The sequence below is a fragment of the Aythya marila genome, assembly GCF_965140915.1.
Source record: "Aythya marila genome assembly, chromosome: 14".
Classification (NCBI taxonomy): Eukaryota; Metazoa; Chordata; class Aves; order Anseriformes; family Anatidae; genus Aythya; species Aythya marila.
This window is the reverse complement of record NC_139055.1, coordinates 15176437-15198660: the sequence shown is the minus strand read 5'-3', so window position 1 is coordinate 15198660 and position 22224 is coordinate 15176437. Positions and strand designations below refer to the sequence as shown.

The window sequence follows — 22224 nt, the reverse complement described above, 5'->3', positions numbered from 1 at the left end:
ATTGAAAGAAACAAAGAAAAGACAGATAGGACTAAAAAGACAACCAAAGACATAATTTCAGACCAGCCTTTTCATAGCTACAGCTTAAAGTAATTACTAGAAAGGATTTTTCTTAAAAATTCTTTTTTGTAGATAATATATTTCTTTGCTGTAGTGAAGGAGGTCAGTGGGACTACCACAGCCCCAAGCTGTGTTCGCTAAAGAAATGACAGCGTTGGTTTGCAGAAGAGATTAGTCCTGGCTCCATCAATCACAGAATGAGTTTGGCTAAGGGACAGCTGACATTCAGAGCAGTCCATGACATGGTTTTGTGGCCATTTTCTTGATTACAAAAATAGGGCCAGCACGGCAACTTCCTAGACAGCGCCTCATAGAGAAGCTATGGACTAGAGAAAAGCAATCAGGCAGCAGCTTTATGAGGTAGATGGTTTCATCTGCAAAATCATGTTGATAGTTTGGGGATAATACACAAGCTGTGTGACAGAAAAGCTAGGAAAGAACCGGTCAGTAAGAGAGATCTCCAAAGCATGAATCAGGTTGTTAATTAGTAGTGATGAAGGGACGTATTTTCAGTGATTAGAGATTGTACTGTCTTACCATCTTCAGTAAAAATGGGAGCAGTATGCAGGTAGTGGATTATGTTAGCGTCTTGTTCAAAGGGACATTCCACTTGTTTCCATGTTATAAATTCTCCTACTTGCTTAGCCAGTTCCAGAAATTTCTGTGAAGATAAAAAAATGTATCCAGGAACAAAGTTGGGGTTATACATACTTAAAGAACAAAGGGCACAAACTTTGATGGAAGGGGAGGGAACAGAATTATACACATCACATGAAGTGGAATGACTCCAATCCCTCACAACTCTTTAGGCCTTCCAACAGTAAATGTACATGGCAAAAATATTCTGATATAATTTAAGGGGATGCCAGGCTTTATCTTATGCATTACTCACTATCTCACAATGGGAATGGCTGAAAGAGAAATTTAATGCAACTGATCAAAGAGGTGCTGAAGAAATGATTTACAAAGAATCTGAGGGCTGGAGAACCATTTTCTCATTGACACGGGTCAGTTCTTTCAAAAGCATTTCATCTCTTCCCCCCCTCCACAAGATTACATGATCACAGCAATTGCAAGGCACAGCACAACGTAAAAACCCAAGTGCCTGCACACAGCCACTAGCAACACGTTGCACCACCATAAAACCACCCTCTCTGGCACAGGATATATTAGTACCTAGTGCTGGGGCTGCGGGGGAATATCCTACTTCTGTTGATAGAAATTCTTCTGGGTAAGACTTACAGGCAGGAGATAACACGTTCAAATCCTTACATCAATAACACGATATTTACCTCTTGAACACAGTGACTCTGTACTCTATATGTAATTCTGCCTGTATTCTAATCTTTCTGTAACGACCACAATTAGTTTGTCTTACTCTGCCAAGTCTCTTTATCGAAGTGAGAAAGGGCTAAGAAGGCAGATACAATTTAGTAAAAAGTGTTTTATACTGATTTGTCAAAGCATGCGTGTAAGGCAAATACAGCTTTCCTTGTTTGCTGAGAAAGTCCTCTTCCCCTCCAAGTCGTGTGTATAATCATGTACGCTGCTGACACGGCATTTCTAGCAGCCAACCCACATGAAGCAAGTCAGAATAATCTGTTTGTCATGTTTGTATAAAATATATACATTATTGCTTTTAGAAAACATTCTGAGCTTGGTTTAACCTTCAAGCAGTCATTTGAGATTGTCCCTTTTGGCGCACTCAGACTTTGTTGGTCTGCACTGAAATTGCAGGCGAACAGTCTTACATAGCGCTGTCAGAATGGGATAGATAAAAACAGTTTTCAGATCTTACTTCAAAGTTGACGTGTCCATTTGGAAGGCGATTAGCACATCCTTCATTCAAAAAATAAATGTCTTTGATCAATAGGCTGAAGAAGGGGATCACAATCTGTGAAAAGAAATGGCATAACTATTATCTTTCCACTTCAGTATTTTCTCTGCATGAAACGAGAACTCAGCCAGGAGAGAGGAGAAAAAAAGTATTAACTTTTCAGTGTTTTGTGCACCTATAAAGCAGCAGAGTGACAGGCAAGCAAAAGGGCAGGAGGGTATTAAGGCACCTTCAGTCATCAGGAGAAAGAACGCTGAAGTGAGTGTGAACTGAAAACAAAGTGCACTGAGCAGACTACCATGACTAAGAAAATACTAAAAACCCAGTTTATTATCTCTTGGTACATCACAGCATCATTGTCTGAACCAGCCTGAGGTAAGGAACACAATTCAGCCTAAGGTTTGTTTTCTACCAAAAACTATGATACTCACTGTCCAGGATGGCAGTGGTTGTATAAAGTCAAAAGACACACACAGAGCTGGAGCCAGGCACTGATCTCCAGCTAGGAATTACTGCCAGCCTCTGCCTACATACTTGTTTTCAGACAGATACAAGCTTGTTCTGCCTGCTCCACGCTGCCTGGGAGCTAGGTCACCATCATTAATGGTACTGAACATAAACTAAAAGCCTTGCTGAGAAGGAAGGTATATTAATGTGGGCTCAGTGCCATGCTAATACAGTTACAAAGCCACCAGCCAGCTCAGAGCGTGGGCAGTTTGTTCTCATCTGCATCCAAAACGCAGCAAAGACATTCCCTAGGATACCAGTTCTCCACTCATCTCCAGAGGATTTGTATCTTTTGGTCACCATTTATTTCCTCAATAAAAATATGCCACCCTGCTTGTTTTGCCTTCCGAGTTTCTGTAGTAAAAACAACAGAAGCAGATAGAGTTACACTTTAACGTTGGCTTCAATCCAGGCACTTTGCTAGCATAATATCTGGGTTAGTGCCAGAAACTCCGATTTCACTCCCTTTTGATTCCCCCCAGCGCATCCAACCCACCCACACGCCGAAGGGCAGTTGCCTCCTGCAGGAAGAAGCAAGCTAATGAGATCAGACGTGTTCTTGCTCCGCAGCATCGTGTGGCAGCAACACACGGCACGGTGCTGTACACGCTCCCAGCATTTCAAAGCCGATCAGAAACCCAGCATTAGCACTGAGCACTGGGTTTCCCAGTGGACTGCCTTATTTTGGAGATGGAACAGGTCATCTGACTGCACAGCTAAACCCAGGCTTAGTTCCTGACGAGCACAGTGCTCTGAATGCTGCATGAGGCACCAGCCCTCCTTCGTTAGCGGTGCTCTTCTCACCCTGCACTCTGGCAGGTTTCCTTCTGCCTCTGTATCACATCTCCTGGTTTTGAGAGCTGCCTTCCCGTGCCTTTTTACAAGCCTGCTTCTGAACAAGTACAGGGAGTTGTAACTACACCATTTACACCCTAAGGAAAGGGCTGGATTAAAACAGTCCAGACTGAGCTCAGGGGATCCTCCATGGGTATCCTGAGATCTTCTCCTACAGCCTGTGCTGCAGGCTCATCACCCTGAGGATCACGATGGAGTGGATGATGTATTTCTCAAGCAGGTGGACTGAGGCCCGAAGACTCCATGCGTGTTTCTGTGGTGCCCAACTGCTGAGGAGAGGGGCAAAGGGGACTACGACCTCAAACTGTTATAAGCACAGCTCAATTAGAGGAAAAATATTTTCTTCAATGAGAGCACTTTGCTACAAGCTTACTACAAAAGAAGGTAACATCTTTGATCAGAAGAGGAATTGTGTTCTTTCAATTTTACTCAAAGTCATTAAAATGAGTAACTAATAATCCGGTTTACAATAGGCAACACAATTCCTTAATTCCTACAGCATGAATGACACGACCTTCTCTGTCTGGCACTGTAAAATACTCAGCATGAGCAACTACCAAGTCATGTGCTTGATCATTTGAACTAATGTTATGTACACAAGAGAAATAGAATATAGGCTTCTTCTTATGTAAAATAGCTTCCTTTCAATTTAATAATCTCTCTGTCCTCCATCCTAACTTCCTAGGGGGAGAGATATGGCAGAGACTGCGAACTTCCACAGGAAATTAAATCAAACAATAAAGCAGCTGGCTTGAATATATATCATGCTTGCAGAAGAACGAAACTCCAAAGAGATCTGACTGATGGGTCCTTGCTGTGTTCTGGGAGAGTTAAAAGAATTTTCTGCTGCTCACAAATATCCACAGCCATTGTCTCCTCCTTGCATACAGAAGTGCTTTTCAGAACAACTCAGCATACTCCCTTTGCAGCTGAGTCAGCCTGCGACCAGCTGCTGATCTCATTTCACCGTAAATGCTGCAAGATTCCATTAGCTTCAGCAGATTTACATCAAATTTGCAGGGACGTGAGATCAGCATCTAGCCTGGCTCCTCTAGTGAAAGAATATTCAATTCTGCCTTATGCTTGTTCATGCAGTATCCACCTTAGCCACGCTTTGTGCAGAGATTACCCATTTATTACTATGTGCAATTGCAATGTTAAACACAACCACTCCTTCATAAAAATAAATAAGAGAACTGAATGGAGAAAGAAGAAAATGAACAAGATGCACACTGAGGCCCAAACCAGCAGGATTATGCACTAACATCTCATCGATCTGATCTTTTGCAGTATTAGTGATGTCTCAGAAAGCTATATATCTACCGCTAACACTGATGGCTCAATTCTTGCTCAGCAAGATGGCATCAAAAACCAAATGAAATGAAAACTCACAAATAGAGAATTTCACCCCAAATTTCCTACAATGGCTTCAGACCAGACTTTTTTTTGGCATGACTTGCAGTAGGTCATCTTTCTGTAATATAAATGGAGAACTAGCTTATCATCTCTGAGTGCTGTGCTTTGTTCTCTAATCATACACTTACAGTAAGGGCTTGTCTGCACAGAGAAGCTGGCTGGCACAGTTGCAACAAAGTGCAGCTCCACCTGGGCCTGCCAAGCTCATGCTCCATACCAAAACAGAAGTCATTTTAATCTGGAATACCCATTCCACCCGGTTTATCATTCTACACAATATGAATTTTTAAGAGATACGGTGATGCTTGCAACGAAGTCCTCCCTACTGCATGTCCTGCCCTTTCCAGCTCCCTGAGAGCAAGTCCACAAAAGCCCCACGATCCATTTCAGACTCCTTTCAGCTGCTGACTTACATTTTTGGTTGAGCTTAGCAGTGTGCAAGCTTTGCACTGGTGCCCCATGGAAGAGAGGAGAGCACTTGCATCAAGTGTTTCAGTCACGCTCTCAGCAGCAATGCACACCAACCATTTGGAGGTGAATGGGATGTGGTCACACCTACCTTTTCCCTGTTGCTGTGTGCAGTGAGGGATCTGTGAGCAGCCCCCCGCAGTGCAGTTCTGTAGTTATAGAAGTTACCAGTAGGGTCCATCTGGTGCTAGATACACAAAAGACAACACATTGGTTAGAACACAACCTGCATCCTCTGAAGGCAGCTTTGCCTTTAGTTGTACCAAATCGTAAACAGAGCCTAGCCTACATCTTCAAAAATTCACATGCACACAAAACCTGTGAACCACGGATACAGTGAGAGCTCTGCAGGCACAGATCATGACCGTAACTAAGATTTTTTTCTATTTGGAACTTTCCAAGCTTTTATTTGAAGACTAAGGACTGCAAATTTTATATATGCCAAATCCTAGTATTCTCCATACAAAAGCCAACCACCCTGCATAAACTGTTCGAATAGGTGGTTAAAAAACATGCCCTCTAATTACTGTTTATTGGAAGCCTAACTCCTAAAAAACAGTAAAGACTCTACTGTTTATTGGAATGGGAAAATTCACAAAAACAAAGAATCCAAAATACAATTCAAGCAGCATGCCTTTATTTATTCATTTACCTCAAGAATGAAGAATTTGGCTGTTTTCACTTTTGACCAAGTCTTCTTTAACCTGGAAACTGGACTCATGTTCATTCCAGCTGTGAGGGAGAAAGCGTAAAAGAAAAGCCATGGATGAGAGTCAGGCTTCCCCTTTATTTGTTACAGCCCGTGGTGACATCTGGTTAGGAGCTGTACTTACAAATGATTGCCATCAGTGAATTAAAATTCCCTATGTTAAAGCACTCTCGGGCAACATCAATGAAGAATTCAATGACTTGTGCTCGCTGTTTCTTTTTTGCAGGCTGCAAATTAGAATAAATATTTATAATAAGCACATGCAGAATTAGAGGGCATCTCAGGTAATCGTCCCACACATAGCAGGGTCCATGCTACTTAAGCTACCCGCTGCTATCAGCCACTGGCCTCAATTCTATTCCAGCAACCCAGTGGATGCCGGTGACTGGCAGTGTCCAAAAATCAAAGTTTACATTGCGATGACCCAGAAAGACTTCATGGCAGTACCCAGGCTTGCATCAGTGTCTTAGTGATGGAGCAGGCAGCCCAAACAGCCCAAGCAGTGCCAGCTCCCTGTTGGCCTCCCTGAAGTCAGTGGGCACATCGCTGCTGACTTTCCTACGGCAGGATTTCACACCCATCTGACACAGCACCTTTCTCCCAGGAAGGCTTTGTTTCCCTGCATTAATCTCTTTCCCCTGTTCTGGGCCTTTCAGCAAGACGGGCAGGCCTAATGGAACCTTGCATTTTAATCCACATTGCAACTGGGCTGGAATCACCCCACCTTTCAAAGAAGATCTTCAGACGACAACACTGTCAAATCACAAGCTAAGGAGGCTGTTTATCCTGTTACTATTCCCCCCTTCAAAGGGGAAAACATTAATTTCATTTTGATGGGGTCAATCTAAACAAACTAAAACCACTACCTAGTGAAAAATAAAACCACACCAGTCACAGCTACTGCAATGGGCAGCAGGACAAAGCACCACGCGATGGGAATTCACATGCACAACAGAGCTTCAGGATGACAGCTAACAAATACTGCTCCACTAGAATCTTTTCCAGCAGAAATCTCAGAGGATAATTCAAGGCATTTTTTCCTCTCTTTTTCCCTGCAGGGTTCATTATTCCACACTGTGCTCCTACTACATCAATAGAAAGCGTATCCCCAGTGTGCTGCCAGCTCTGTTTTGCAATATGCTTGTCATTTATCAGGTTGTTTCTGTGAATGCAGCACTGCTAAAACTTACTGTCAGACGCTTAGCTAGGTCATAAGAAATAAATCCCCAGGTTTCCTTATTAATGTGCCACCTTAAAGCGGTACCTTGAGCAGCAGTAAAGCACGCCACATCTATTCCCCTTACCATGCAGATTTCCGTTGCTACAAGATAGCAGAGTCTGTTGAACCATTTCACGTAGGCCTCAAGGTTACTGGTCTTCTTCTGTTCACTGAAACAAGGCTGGGGAGCAAAAAGCACAGGAAGACTTGTAATTGCATTTCAGATACCTGCCCGATTGCTAAGCTACATCCTACACAGAGCAATCACTCGACCACATCTCTCTCAGGCACCGAGAAGACAGCGTTAAGGGCTCCTTGGAGAAAGGCAGCGGGTGGGTGGGTGCTGTGTGGAAGCACGGGGTCTCGCCCCCCATGTCACTCCACACAGTTCAGAGCAGTGCCTGGAAAACATCCCCGTTCTGCCTGCTCACCAACGCAGCCTGCGCTGACCCTTGCTTGCTATTACCAGCCAGCAGGCAGCAACACCACCACAAAGAGAAGGTAAAATGAGCACCATTTTCCACAGCCACCCGGTTTGTGCCTTTGATTCCAGCACTTCCCTCACTTCAGTGAACACCATCACCCACGGCTCTTTTTTAGAGGGGAATAAAGTTCCCCATAATTCAGGGAAGTGAACAAGCAGTGAGCAAAAGAAAAAACACCGCTAGTTACTTCTTTATGGGAAAAATATTTCTCTTATTCTCTCGAGTATTCAGGGTAATAGGCTGTGCAGTGCCCCAGCTCTGTCTTGCTGGCTGCTCTGGAACAGGTCACGTACATGCAAGACACACTTCTTCAGTGTGAGCAATGACAAGAAGCACTTTTAGGAAGTTTTATATCAATTCCCGCAGCTAATAAGGGGCTGTGGGAGCAGATACTTGACTGAACTCCTGCAGCTACTTTGATATCAGCAGATAATTTGACTTCAGCAGGGTGACAGGGTAGCTCACCCAGCCTGAAGATGCTGCTTGGGGTTGTAAGAATTTTAAGAACTCCTTTTCCCAGCCCTCAATTCTGAGACTGTCCATCGAGGACACACTGCTCTCTAGAGTTCACATCATTTACCTGAACATTCGTCAGCATCCACTAGAGGGTATCAGAGAATACTGGATTTTTGTTTGCCACAGATGATCATTTCCCAGAGCTGCCATAAATACATGCCACCAAGAAGAAAATCACAACGCATAACCACAGCTCCATGAACGTCAGTGGGACTACCCACGTTATGTAAGTTAAACAAGCGCCTAAAACCCCTTAAGAAATAGGCCTCAATGTGATTTACATTACATTATGATTCTTCGAATCAAGGTAATTCAAAGAAGGACAATATTTACCTGCAATTCTGTATGCAGGCATTTTTGGAAGCAGAAATCACAGTACTACACTGGGGGCAAATCTTAACAAGCCTGAAATTCCTACCCCCTTTATGAGTAGACTATACATAAAATAAATATATATATATATATTAAAAGCATCTCACAAGTAAACATTGGCAAGCAGCACGTGAATATCAAACAAAAAGAAAACCCAAAGCAGCCCCAGCCTATCCACAGCAGTTGCTTTTATTGCACTCTGTGGTATTTCTTGTTCCCTGTTACAGAGGAAAAAAAAAAAAGTATACGAAACCTAGTTTTTGTTCTGAATGTGATATTTCCATCACAACACTGCTGTCCCGTGCCAGGTCACAAGAACGATAGCTAATGCCACAAAACTTGTGTAAAATGCATACATTTGAAGCTGAAGGAGACAGCTTTTTAAAGGTTAAGATTTATAAACGGCAACAATATTTAGCACCTCCCTAGCATCCTCCATCTGCAGCTCTCAACGTGCTTGATAAACATTCATAAATGAAACCTTTGAAGCCTTCATGCAAGAAGGCAATGCAGTGATGCATCCCTGCTTCAAGCTCTTCTTTTCTCCCTTAATGTGCACTACGGTGAAGTCACAGGACTGGCACTGGGCAGCACCCCAGCGTTCAGTTTTGCATTTGAAGAACATGCATAACTGTCAAATTTGTTTAGAAAAATCTGTTGTCGGAGTCTATTGAGATGTTTTGCTTGGATTTCCCATCCCACTGCTTCTTTCAGGCTCTCCACCTCCCATTCTAATCCTACCTGTCCACCTTAGTTGATGTTTCCTTATTACTCAGTATTACTCTGTGCTGGCATCACATTAGAAATTCTAGATACAGCTACAGCCATTGTGCACACACCTCCTTATTGCTGAACATTTCCTTCTTCTTCTTCTTAGCATCCCTTCTGCTCTATGGCTTGACAGAATTTGACTTCATTTGCTGCTGCCTCCCTCCCATTCTTCCAAACTTCACTCAGATTCAGCGCCCCCGTATGATCCCTTTCATTTTTCTCTCCTCTCCCTCAATCTCCATAACCCCAGTGAGAGAAGGACAGAGCCCAAGGCTGCACTTTTTGTCTGTCCGTGCCTCCCTGCCTTCACAAGTACAAGCTATGCTGGTGCTCTTTGGGAAACACTAAAAACAGCAGTCTCCCTGTTTCTAGTGATAAATTCTGCCACTGATGTATGACCTCAGTGGGAGCCCGTGCATGGGTCTGGTTCTGGGGAAGAATTTTCCACCCTCTTTCTTTCCTGGCAGCACGTGAAATCTCAGACTCCCACTCTCCAGCCAGAAAGTCTCTTCCCGTGTTGAGGCACTCACTGAAACGCTGCTTCAAACCCCACTGGAATCAGCGGAAAGACTCCGACTGGCTTCCAACAACTTAGGAGGAAACCCTGACCAGGCGCTCCGTTCCCTGCAGAGCTTTGGGTTCCAAGCTATTGTGTGCAGAGAGCAGAGGCTGTTGATTCATGACGCACTGACTCACTGCTGTGGTGTCTGGGCACACGCCGTGTGCATTACCTCATGTCCAGAGTCTTTACGCCTCTAACACCAGCAGCAGACACCCCCTGGTTGTGCACAGCTACAGGCCCTCTGCCCTGGCCAAAGCAGGTTAGGAGGAGAAGCCAGGGGTCAGAATTTCAGCCAGGAGGCCAGTCTCTGGCTGGGACATATTCTCACAAGGAAAGAATGACAACAACCTGCCAGCAAGAGATCTACCACCAGGTCCCATCCCTGCAGTCAGAATACAGCTCTGCCAGCTGGCCTGGCCCTGGCTGATATACGTCCCAGGCCCTGCTTTTATGGATTGGTTCAGCTCACATCAGTTCACCCAGAACAAACAGTTATTGCAGGAAATACTTCGTGTGTGGACAAGTCATACCTTAGTGCCATCCAGAGGGTCTTTATGTACAAATGCCTGCACAAACTCCTCGGGTCCAATGTGACTTAGCCTTTCCTATTAGAGGGGAAAATGAGAGAGACAGGAAGAAATAAGAAAGCATCCCAGTCTTCCGTTTCTCTTGGTAAAACATTCCCATTATCTGTAAGTTTTGAATGATGTTGCTGAACTGGTAGACAGCCAACTAGCACAAGACATTAAAATTCATAAGAACAATTAGAGTTATTTCAGCAGAAAGAGGAAGATGAGAATAAACACGTCTCATTACTGAGAAGCCAAAGCAAAAAAGCAAAAAAAAACCAACACATTTTCAGTAGGTCACAGGTCACAAAGTATTTTAGTGGAGATATTTTGGAATTCATACAACCTAATCTTAGGACACTCAAAGACCATTAAAATCAATCAGGGAATTATTAAAACATCTGAAGATCTGCAGAGGGCAGCAATAATGTTTTACGCTTTTCCGTGAGCACCCAGGGAGGACCTGAACCTGGGAGAAAGGTATGCAGCACAGCACTCTGGCCAAGATCTTGGTGCTGCAATTGGTGCATTTACCATCAAAAGTCTGTTGGAAAGTGAACTGCAGTCTGAGGAGGAAACAGTAGGACTTTGTGTGGAAGTGGGGAGCATTTTTGGTATTTGCACACCCTTGGATGTCTGTGCACAAAGTAACAACGGGAAGAATGAAAAAAAGATATCAGGCAACTCAGATACTTTCTGTATCTGTAGGAATGGATTTGAATTGTTAACATTTCTTCCAAATTAATAAAATGGCTAATGATCAGCCATTTCAATAACACCTTCAGGTTTTAGGGCTCAGAGTGAGTACCTTACAGAAGGGGGAACCTCTTGACCTTCCTGGGACTAAGACTTGTTTAATGAATAAGCAAGCTGAAAAGGTAAAGTGATGTGCCCCAAGATGCACAGGAACACTCTGATATACATCTTGCTTCCCAAGCATCTCTTAACCTATCAAACCCTGCCTCCTGCTGCAGTGATGATACAGCACGGGATGTGCTGCAGCAGTGCAGACATTTTTTGGTTGTGTCTGGAATACTTAGCAGCTGATGGCTTAAAATAATATCTCTGCCTGCAGAAGTTGGAAACCATTCCTACGTACCAGCTCCACATGTGTCAGCTGCTGAGCCAGAGTGTAAGGGTCACTGCAGACGCTCAGGATCTCTCTCTGAATTGATGGTGGTTTACTTTTAAAGGCAACCAGCTTATCAGAGACAGCAGCACTGATCTTGACAATCCCTTCTTGCCCATGGCTGAGGGTTGCAAGCTTCTGATTCAGGGTCTGCAAAAGCTGATTCATCTTTTTCCAGTAGGCCTGGAGAGACAGGGAGAGAAAGGAACGTAAACCACTCACAGCATTTGACCAAGGTGTGTTTTTAAGCTGAATTTTGCCTTCTGCAAAATCCTCCCAAGCCAGCAACAGGTTACCCGAATAATCGGTTGGCTTAATTACAGCTCTGTGCTCAGGGCTGCAGCAACAGACTGCAGCCTAGAGAAGAGGCGAGCAGGGCTGGTGGGCTGGGCTGGCACCAACACTCACACATTGCTGCCAACACCAGTGCTGCAGGGATCAGAGATGTAATGCTGCAACAGGAGTTATTCCAGCTTTCTGGAGCACAGCAGCATTTGGTACCCATCCTTTATGTCAGCGACGTGTTGGCTGAAAACTCTACCTGTTAATAGTTCCTGGTCAACTCTAACTTACTGGGACTAAGAAATGTTTTTAAATCTATTCTCTCCAGCCTTTTGAGCTGAGAGCAGCAGAAGCACGCTGTTACTTGCTACCTAGCTGAAGTGGTCTGAACACCGCATAGCTTTGAGTATTTAATATCCAAAATGTTAATTGCTACTGAAGGAAGCTCATATCGTATTCCAGGCACGGCCACGTGCTCAGCGGGATGATCATTACCAAGTTGTGCAGGTTGCTCTCAGAGCTGGAGCAGCTCTTTACAAAAAAAAAGAGTGGAGCTGCTGGCCATGGAGGATGGGCACAAAGAAATTCGATTCTTCATGACTGACATACGCAGACATTATAAAGCTGAGAGAACTGGTAGATGGGCTCTGAAGATGAGGATTAATTGTAAAAGTCCTTGGGCTAAAGCTTCACATGGAGCAGATGATGTATCGTACTGAGGTGTTCCTCTGCAAGAAAGCCTCATTTGCTTTCCCAGCCAGAGAAGAAGCACCAGGCAGTGGTGCGATGGGTGCTTGCTGACTTTCTGAGGGCACAGTCACTTGGGGCAGTAGTTTTCAGGCTGGCCTGTTATCAGCTGCTCCCCCAGCACAAAGCTGCACAGTAGAGAGATTCTCTGGCTGCTCACGTGTGGAATACCTCCTCTCCCTTCATCCCAGCAGATTTCAGTGATGTCAAGTTGCCAGTAACATCAGTTTGTAAAATGCCAGCGTGAAACCAGAGCTGGCGCACAGCCCGCTCGTGTTACATCTGTACTGTGCAGCAGATGTACACCTTGGCACCCTCCACGCAGTTTTTACTGTCACAACAGGGACTTGGCCCACGTGTGCCTTCCCGTGGAGGCCAACACACACCTGTGCCACGGCCAGGCCGCACGCAGCCCAAGTGCATGCTTGGGAAGTAGTCCTGAATGCCATGGATCAGAAACAGCCTTTGTCTTCTCCAGGCTTCTGTAGACTGCAGGTAGTCTTCAGTTTTCGGCACTGACTAGAGCTCACGTGTTAGGTATCCAAAGTAGCAGAAACTGGAGGCAGTATTCTCCTTGCTGACATAGGATCCCACCTGCCCACTGGAAGCAGCATCCCCATAACATGCTTACTTCTGCCCTGTTCCCGTTAAGGTCTCAGGCTGGAAGCCCTCAGAACATCCCAATTGCTTCAACTTCCGTGCAATGCTTTGTAATGTGTACACAGTTCTGGCAGGAGGTTTCACATTGCTGAGGTACCTCTCATTTCATGCAAGGAAGATGTTCTTTTGAGCCAGGCTGGAGCACAGCCAGAGAAGCAGTTTGTAGTCAGGTTATTTTGCAAACCAGAGCTGCTAAGTCCAAAACGAAGCAAGTACCTAGAAGGCAGGAGGGACTCATCTTCAAGAACATCAACACAGGTTTCATTCAGAAGCAAATCACAGAGGAGGAGTGAAAATCGAGTGAGGAAGATGTAAAATAAATAATTGAAATAGTTTTTAGAAAATAAAAAACATCTTTCACTTTTTATCTGTTCCTGATATACACCAGCTCCACGGAAAAGAGACTTCTGGTCTTCTTCATGTAAGTCCTGGCTCAAGCAGATGGTCACTCTGATTTGCAAAGACCATTCTGGGCCTGAACTACTGAATGCCATCAAAACATTTCTGCAGCTTACATCCAGGTATGTTTGCCAAACTCAGAATAGCCTACCAAGGTCTATGAATAGAATACTATTTTTAGTAGAAAATCAAGGAGTGATGTATTTTGACATTTTGTGAACATGTTTTGAAAATATGGAAATTAATCTCTGAAACCAAACTTTTCTAGAGAGTATAAAGCATTCGGCTAAAAAAAAAAAAAAAAGCTGAAAACCAACTTTGCTTTCCAAAAGGAGTTTGGATGAGAAATCTTTGCTCAGCCATGTCTGTGCAGTATCAGTCTTCACTGTTTGGATGAAAAGCCAAAAAGCAGCAGAATTCGTTGAAAGACATGAATATTTAGCAAGTCTTTCAACACACCATCATCAAGAGATCTAGTTTCATCTAGCGTCATAGGGAACATAACACAAAAAAATTGATATAGGCAACAATAGACAAAGATTTGGGTAAGCCAACCAGATAACATAATGAAATAAGAGTTAGTGGACATAAAAAAGATTATTCATAGAAGAGAGCTCTTGAGAGACTCACCCAGAAACCTTTTCCTGTATTAGGGGAGAAATAAATAAATAAAACTAAAAACTGCTTTTGCCCTTTTAAAAGTATTTCCTGCCTCCTTTAGACTATGTTCGGTAGGTGAAAACAACATTGTTCATTACCTTCAACGTGCTGATAATTACCTTGCCACCAAGTGACCCCCCTTGAACAGGAGCCGCGTGCGGGACTCTGTCAACCTATTTCACTTCATTGCCACATTAACAGTCAAAAGAAGCCTGCTACTGTTTAATATTTAAAGAAAATGTTTCATTCTTTACTGGGAAAGTTACTCTGAAGACGGCAGGCCTCAGCAGGTGGCTTAGGAGCTCAAATTTTAATTAAAATTTCCAACTCTAAATGCAAATCACAGCACTTAGTAAGAAATGCTTCTCAGCATGGACACCTTCCTAAGCACATCATGGAGCCTCTGGACGACACAAAGGACAGAAGCATACACTGCGGGGGAAAATCCTGCATTAACCTACATGGACTAGATGACCTCACAAATCTTTCAATCTTTAATTTCTCTCATCTGCAATGGGAACAACTTTTTTTTCCAAACAACTAATGGGCACCACCACTCTTCCGTGCTGCTCCTTAAAAAAAAAGAAATTTGCATCTGCAGGATACGAGCTGTTCCTTAAATTAATTATTGATTTCACTCAGGCATAATTACTTGCAATTATAGTTCCTAGTAGTATTTGAAAAACAATGATTTGAACCTAATCCAGTCTGAGGCCCCCCAGAGCACCCAAGAACGTCATTGCTCATCTGTGCATGCTCCAAAGCAAAGGTGCACAGCGTCTGCCCAGGTTAGGCAAATAAATTACTGCTTTGTATGCAGAAGGTTGATTTGTACCATTTACTTCTCTTTACCGGGGCAGGTACTTAGCACAAAGCAGCTGCCTTTTAAAACGGTTTTCTCCACACCCGTTAAATCCCTGCTGTCTGCCCCGTTGGCTGGTTCCTTCTTTCCAGTACATGCAGACATGATTTCGGTAGGTCTCTACAGTTCAGGTGCTGGTGCCTTTCTTGGCGGTTGGCAGGAACAAACTCATTGCTTGTTTCCCTTGAAGAAGAATTTTGACTGCTCAGGTCAATGGATTTGGGTCCCTTCTGGGAGCCCTTTTTGTTTCCTTCACCTCCAGGGAAGTGTCACGCAGCTTCTCCTTCCCACCCCGTTTCTCCCGCAGGCTGGTCCAGCCGAGCCGTGCCAGCTGAGAGCCACCCAAAAGTGCCAGCTGTGATGCCAGCCCAGCCCAAGTGCAGCTGTTTCCATTTCTCTTGTGTTTCATGTGGGTAGGAGGGCTCAATTTCATTTCCGTTTTGCTGCAACTCCACTAGTTCTTTCTCTTTTTCTCTCCACCCTCCCTCTCTTGCCCTAGTGGGTATCGTTCCTCTTGTTACACTGAGTTGCACACATCTGTGGCCTGACCCTGGTGCTGCCAGGGGGACCGAGTCCTTCCACATCCCATGGTTAACCTAGAAGTAATTAGAAACTCTCTATGCGCTATTTACTCTTATCCTTGTTATTTTCATGGACTTTGTGGTACTTTTAATGTTTCTGAATTAATTTATGGAGTTCACCCACCTGAATTTGGAAGCAGGCCTCACAGATGTGCTGTTGACTGTGTCCTGCTCTGCCACACACAGCTCATGTAAATTGAACACCAAGACCACGTAACTATATAGGCTGATTTTCTGCCCAGAGGGCAACAAACTGCTGTCTTCTGCCACTTTTATACGCCCAGAGAAGCTACATGCCCATAACCATTTTTATTTTTTTTTTGTTAAAGGTAGGAACTGTCCCTTGCAATCTCACTGTATCAGCAAAACAGACAGGATTCAACAGGAGCTACGTTTTGGCCCACAGATATATGGACTTTGATGGGGATCCCAGTGGCATTGTCTGCCGTTCTGTGCCTTCCGTCCGGGTGCCAGCTGTACCATATGAACCAGCTCAAGCACAGGGCCTGTGGACTCCTTCACGCAGGACAGGAGTGTGCAAATTGAACCCTTGTTAGATTCACTAATGAAAAAGATGAGAAAATGCAAAGATTGTTTCAAGACAGTTACCAGACTGAAAACATGTAAGATAAGGAATGAAAAATGTTTCCACTCTCACAAGCACTCATTTTCTTTGAGATAGGAAGCCTTTGTCAGGTACCTTTAAGCAACTGATCATCCTGATCATCTTTTTTAGTTCCATACTGTCAATTGATGATGAGCTGCTTGTTCCACTCCACCATCACTAAATTAAACATCCTGAAGTGCTCCCTAAGCCATTGCTTGAGCAGGATGGTCATGATATTTCACTCCTCTGCTAGGCTATAATTTGGGAGATCACACCTCTGTTGCTATTTGAATTCTAAGCACCACTTTCAGTCTATGCTATCTATCAGATCTCCCGTCTGTAAGTGAGGAATATGCAGTAGATGAGTCCCATCGATTACTCTGATGTTTCCCTGTGTTACTACCACAGGAGTACCTACACCAAGAGATGTGGCTTTCAGGGAAACTACTACAGGTTTTAACCACTAGAGGAGAACAAAACCATGAGAGTTCCAAGGCAGAGTTCCTAGAAAAGTGGCAAACATCAGGAGGAAAAGGAAGAACCATGTGGGAAAATGAACCGAACTCTTCCACACAGTGTCACAAGTCAGCCATCCTCACCTCATCACATGGGGCTATCCTGTGAATCATGTCTTTCAGATGGCCGATCATCCGCTCTTCCTGAAAGTCATACGGGAATGTTTCTGTCCACTCTGTCAGCAACTGTAAGATTTTGGGTCCAAATTTTCTGATTCGTGCCTGAAATGGAAACCAGAATGACACACAGGGATTGAAATGGGTTTACTCTTTAAAGTCCCAGCAAATACGTATCTTACTGAACGTGGGGCCAGATTTTCAAAGAAGACACTTAAAGAGTTGCACCTGCAAAATCTGCACACATGCAAACTAATGGCATGTTGCACAAATGACACATTTTGGCATGCAAATATACCAGTACTTAGATGCATGCACAACAACCTGGTTTACATGCAGATTTAAGTATTCTGCACATGCAATCGGCCACTTTGTAGTTGGCTGGACATTTTGTGGGTGCAACCTTTGTACCTTTTTTGAAAACAACTGGCCTTTTGGCTGATTTGAACCATGTGTTCTTCTCCTTTGAACTTACAGCCCTCCTATGCTTTCATCCTTTCCCAAAAAAATTGATTATCATGTATCTCTTGCCCAACAAAGTGGTGAGTCTTTTGCTTCTTTCCTTTTTGTGAGGATGAAAAAACTGCTTAGTGACCGGGGGCATATGTAACATGAGGAAGAACGGATGGACAAAACACCAGCCCTTAGTAACTTTACCTGGACTACTGACAACGTTGTGCTCTTCTCACATGAGCTCAAGGTCATGATAGGATAAGGACACCCACTCACAGAACACACAGCTGGTGCCCACTTTGCTTTTGGTGTAGATTTATCTGAGGATGCAGCAGCAGAACAGTCGGGATGATACAGAACAAGGAGGGAAATGTGGGGAACAGCACAATTGGTGCCTTAGTATTGTCTCAACAGACTGCCAGTGCAGCTGCTTCCAAAGCTTTCATCCTCCATTATCCAAGAACATGGGAAAAGGAAATTGCGTTAAACAACAAACTGCATTTTTATTTACAGAAAACACAGACCCAAACAAACAGCCTTCTTTTGCATCTTACGTACTGTAGCTAAAGTGTACCCTGTAATCAGGAAAAATTATACTCTAGAGCTCCCTGCTTTTCAGCCAAGGTGGTTGAAACGCGTATTTCAGCTTTCCACCAACAACAGGTTTCAATGAACCACATCTCTAAAAATAACTGCTGTCAGCTAGCATTAAGCTCATGCTCAAAGACCAGCAGGTGGCTGCTAAAGGGAAAGCTTTATTGGAAACTACAAAGGTCTGGGGAGACATTTGCTCCAGCTGTATAAACTGCTATTACGAGTGGAAGGAGAGGACGTGGTGCAAGTCAGAGGACATGGCTCAGGGGATGGGAGGTCACTGATGTGCAGTTTCAAAGTCAGCCCCACTCTCAGTAACACAAAATCAGCTGTCCCACCAACTGTGCATTACTACAGGAACGTCCAAAATGCAGATTCACTTTAGGCAGATTTGAGATCATAGTAAGATCATGTTTCTCATTTCTTGCAAGGTTTAATAAGCAGCAAAACTTTGGAATGCTCACATTTTTAATCCTTCTGAATTTGCATCTGGCATAGCATCAGAGAACAGAATCCATCATACCTCAGAAAAACTGTTTTGGATGCTGCACCTCACACAGGTATTTCTAACTCACGCTGTATGTGCAACCTAAATGCCAGACTTCTATGCAGTCTGGCTGATTGTACCGTGCAGCAAGGCATAGCTCCTGCTTCTCATGCAACCAGTTGCTCAGGTTTGCACAGGCCAAAAGAAGCACGCACACTCAGATGTTGGTGATTGAACACTGATGCCAAAAACATCATGTTTCAAAGCTGGGAAAGCTGATCCTGAAAATCATGCCAGAATTCTGGGTTCTTTTTTTGGAAAATTGCAACTGGTGCGTGTTCTTCTCCTCTCCACTGCACTCAAGATTCATCTCCTGCTCCAGGTAGCATACCAGAGAGGTCTTCCATCATGCACTGAGACTCTCAATGCAATCCAGTGGGATCCAGCTGTATCACAGTGCCTGTGGGACTGCCAGAGAATGCAAGCGTGTTGGTAAACACTGTACTGGTCTGCAGAGTTGCTAGGGCAAAACAGGAGGAGCAGTGACGCACTAACAGCTTGGATTTGCTCATTCTGTCAGCTTGTCACAGCCTCAGTACTGCTTCAGCTCGCTCCTGGTGTGCCAGACAGCGCCGCTCTACAGCACGGCTGTGCAGACAATCTGTCAGTGCCAGCAGCAGGAGGTTAGTGGGTAGCTGCACGCTGGTACGTGGCGTTCACGGTGACAGGTAAGGCCAAAGGGAACTGTTACATACTGTACCAGAAGCAAGAAATAAAAAGGTCAGACGCATTAAGTAAAAACGGGAGAGGGAGCAGCGTGCCGCTACCTGCACTTGACAGTGTGTGAGGTTTACGTCCTACCTTCTGGCATCCTGCAGGCTTCAAAGCCTTAAAGAAGTTAGGAAGGAAAGTCACCTGGGAAGGCTGAGACAGTGGGAAAGTGAAATTAGAAGAAGATCTGAAGTGATTAGTGGCTGGAGCGCTGCTCTGGAACATGGGTACTAAGATGCCTCAGTGTCAGGATCTCAACAACAACCGTCACACTTAGGAAAAAGTTTCGTTCTATCCAAAGGGAGGCAAAGCCACAAACCAGAGCCCCAGAACTCTGTCTGTTGAAAATACCTCACATTTTTCTGATGTAACGATGAACTAACCTTGTCCAGCACGGGGTCATCCAGCCGCTGCTGCTCAATGCACTTGTGACAAACTCGGGACAAAAGCTCATGGGGTTCGATGAAGAGTCTGGAACTCAGCAGGAATGTAAAGATGTAGGCTTTCTGTGGGAGAAAGTCAAGCACACCTGCTGTAAGCCAGCCACTCAATGGGTAATATTAGTCATAAAAGCCCTGAACTCCATGGTTTTATTTCCACTGGCACAGACAGAACAGAGCTGTGTGTCTAAAAGCCATCGATTCCTGGCCCCTACAAACAGAACTGGTTGCAGTGGGCACAGGAGGCAGCAGTAGCTCCTACCTCCACAGCATCCATGTCCAAACTTTGCTTGCCCAAACGCTGTGCAAAGGTGCAATGAAGACTGTGTGTAGGTCAATCTACAGGAGCTGGCTCAGGTATTGGAGACAGCACCACCAGGAATGCACAGAGACCACTGGAAGCTGATCGTGTAAACTCAGGCATCCCAGTGCCGTACAGGGCTGTGAGCTCAGAAACCCCCACGTGAATCACATTTTGTTACTACCCTGAAGGTCTCACTCTGCCTCCTTCAGGGAACATTTCATTTATCCTCCCAACTCCCCAAAATATGTTTCTATCAGCTAAACTACACCACATGCAGCCTCACATCTGAGGGGAGCAGGCCTGTTGGATAAATCCTTGGATTATTTAAAGCATTTCTGCAGTGAAATTAAAGTATATGCATGAATCCTCAGTCATTTGCTTCCCAACCCACCCTGGTGCCTGGATTATCTTCTTTCCCCCAGACCTAGCCATGCTCCTGAGCAGCGGGTGCAGTATTTCCTATCACACATTCCTTAATGAAAATCTCACAGACTAATCAGGCCATTACCTATTTTTATTGCCTTTCTGTTCTTTTTTAATTAACATGCTTCTTTATTACTTATTTTTAGCTGATCAGAAACGGAGCTGCGGGTAATTTAAAACACGCTGTCTGCTCTGCATTGATAACTTTAGGAGTTCTCTAAACTGCCCAGAAGTCAATGCTGCTCCAGTGCTTTGAAACACAAGCCCTTCCGCAGAGACATATTAGCACTTGAAAGTCTTCCAGTAAAATTCTGTGCTGAATTCCACTGAGTATGTGCAAAATCCAGTGAAGCCAATGGCTTTCAGGACCATAAACCTGCTCACAGTTTAAATCCTCACACTGCTGATGGAGAAACATTGAATATTCACTGATGGAGAGAGGATTAGGGTCCGGATCCTGCTGTCCAGTGACTGCAAAGTCGCTGTGATCATAATAACCCCAGGTAAATTAAGAAGCCACCAGAAGTAGCGTTTCTGTTGTCACTGAGGGACTGTTTTGTACCTGCAGTGAAACCTGGATGACTTCAGCAGCTCCTGAAATTCGGCTAATTTAATGCCAGTTCAGATTTGAAGTTTTTTGCTTCAGTCTTCATCTAAATCTCTCTGGGATGCGCTGCTATTTTTGCAGTGCTCCTACTGATAAATCTCTAATTCATCATCGCCACAGCTTCTCCCCCTGCCCTGTTCTCTCACTTACAGGCAGCATCAACTTTGGGATCTACTTTTTCATGGAAACAAATGCAGAACAGTAAAACAGCATTTAAAGCAATTCATTTACATACCCCGCCTTTACATAAGCCCTCTTAATTCAAAATTGAAGACATTTGCACTTTTGCATAAAGCGCAGTCCCAATTCATCAAAAATAAACTGTTTATTGTACTGTGAATGGCTTACTTCAGGGTAGTAATCAGTGGTAGGTATGAGATGCTGGATTAGAGCATCCAGAGATGCTGAGGTAAGGTTTCCATCCTGGAAGATCAGTCCTCCTTGTTCATCTTCTTTTGCAGTATGTAGATGAGGGCTGAAGCTACATGGGGTAAACATACTGGTAGAAGTCAGCGTTTGGGGCATGCCTTCCTGCAACAGAGAAAAGCTCACATCAGGCAAAGACCCTTCAGGTTCACAGACACAGCTGTCTTCAGGTTGGTTTGAAAACCAGAAGCTAATAATGAGAGCTTCCTGTTCACATTCACTCTTCGTTATATCATCTTTTAGAGTTGTCATTAGCAGATCACACCTGCAATGGGAAATACACAGGAAAATGTTTTGATTTACCCCTTTGGATTTAGGATGAGAGGGAGAGAAAAGGGGGTGCCAGCCTGGGTTTGGCTCAGGAAGAGCCTTGTGAAATGCTCCGTGGCTCCCATGGGACAGGAGAGCCATCAGAGTGAGCAAGTGATAGCAGCAGGAGCAGAAATCAATTGCAGGAAGATGGAAAAATAGAAAGAGTTGATAAAGGGATTAAAGGGCAAAGAAGAGAGGAACAAGGAAGAGGAAGAAGGCAGACACCTGCACTGTTTTTGGAGCCTGAAGCTAGTCAGCCCCAGATCTATACTTAGGTACTAAGTATATGCTTCAGAAAGATCCTGAGCAGTCATCAGCTTCACTAGAGCTGCAGAGTCCTCAGCACCTTTGAAAAGGAGGCCAGGCAAACTCAGAGCACGTAGCCCAGTTTCAAGCTCCCTGTATGTCAGTTCTCTGGGCTGTCCGGGTTGCATTCTGGGCTCTACCTCAATTTTGTGGCTTAAAAGCAGCTTTAAACATTGCTTCTGTTCAGCGAAGTAGT

The 22224-nt window shown here is 44.3% G+C and overlaps 1 protein-coding gene across 3 annotated transcripts in view; it reads right to left on the bottom strand.

Moving 5' to 3' along the window:
- RASGEF1C (RasGEF domain family member 1C) overlaps positions 1-22224 on the bottom strand; it is a 72344-nt gene that overhangs the window by 8916 nt on the left and 41204 nt on the right. For 2 of the 3 annotated variants that reach the window (XM_082771835.1, XM_082771834.1), the window contains exons 2-12: positions 21333-21511; positions 19594-19716; positions 16873-17010; positions 11446-11658; positions 10308-10382; positions 7157-7252; positions 5977-6079; positions 5796-5875; positions 5235-5330; positions 1859-1954; positions 598-721 (exon numbers count right to left, since the gene is read on the bottom strand). In XM_082771835.1, coding sequence (XP_082627961.1) covers positions 598-721; positions 1859-1954; positions 5235-5330; positions 5796-5875; positions 5977-6079; positions 7157-7252; positions 10308-10382; positions 11446-11658; positions 16873-17010; positions 19594-19716; positions 21333-21509 — 1321 coding nt within the window. In that variant the 5' untranslated portion in view covers positions 21510-21511. Of the gene's footprint in view, positions 1-597; positions 722-1858; positions 1955-5234; positions 5331-5795; positions 5876-5976; positions 6080-7156; positions 7253-10307; positions 10383-11445; positions 11659-16872; positions 17011-19593; positions 19717-21332; positions 21516-22224 lie in introns of all 3 variants that reach the window. The other variant, XM_082771836.1, reaches the window with a different exon arrangement.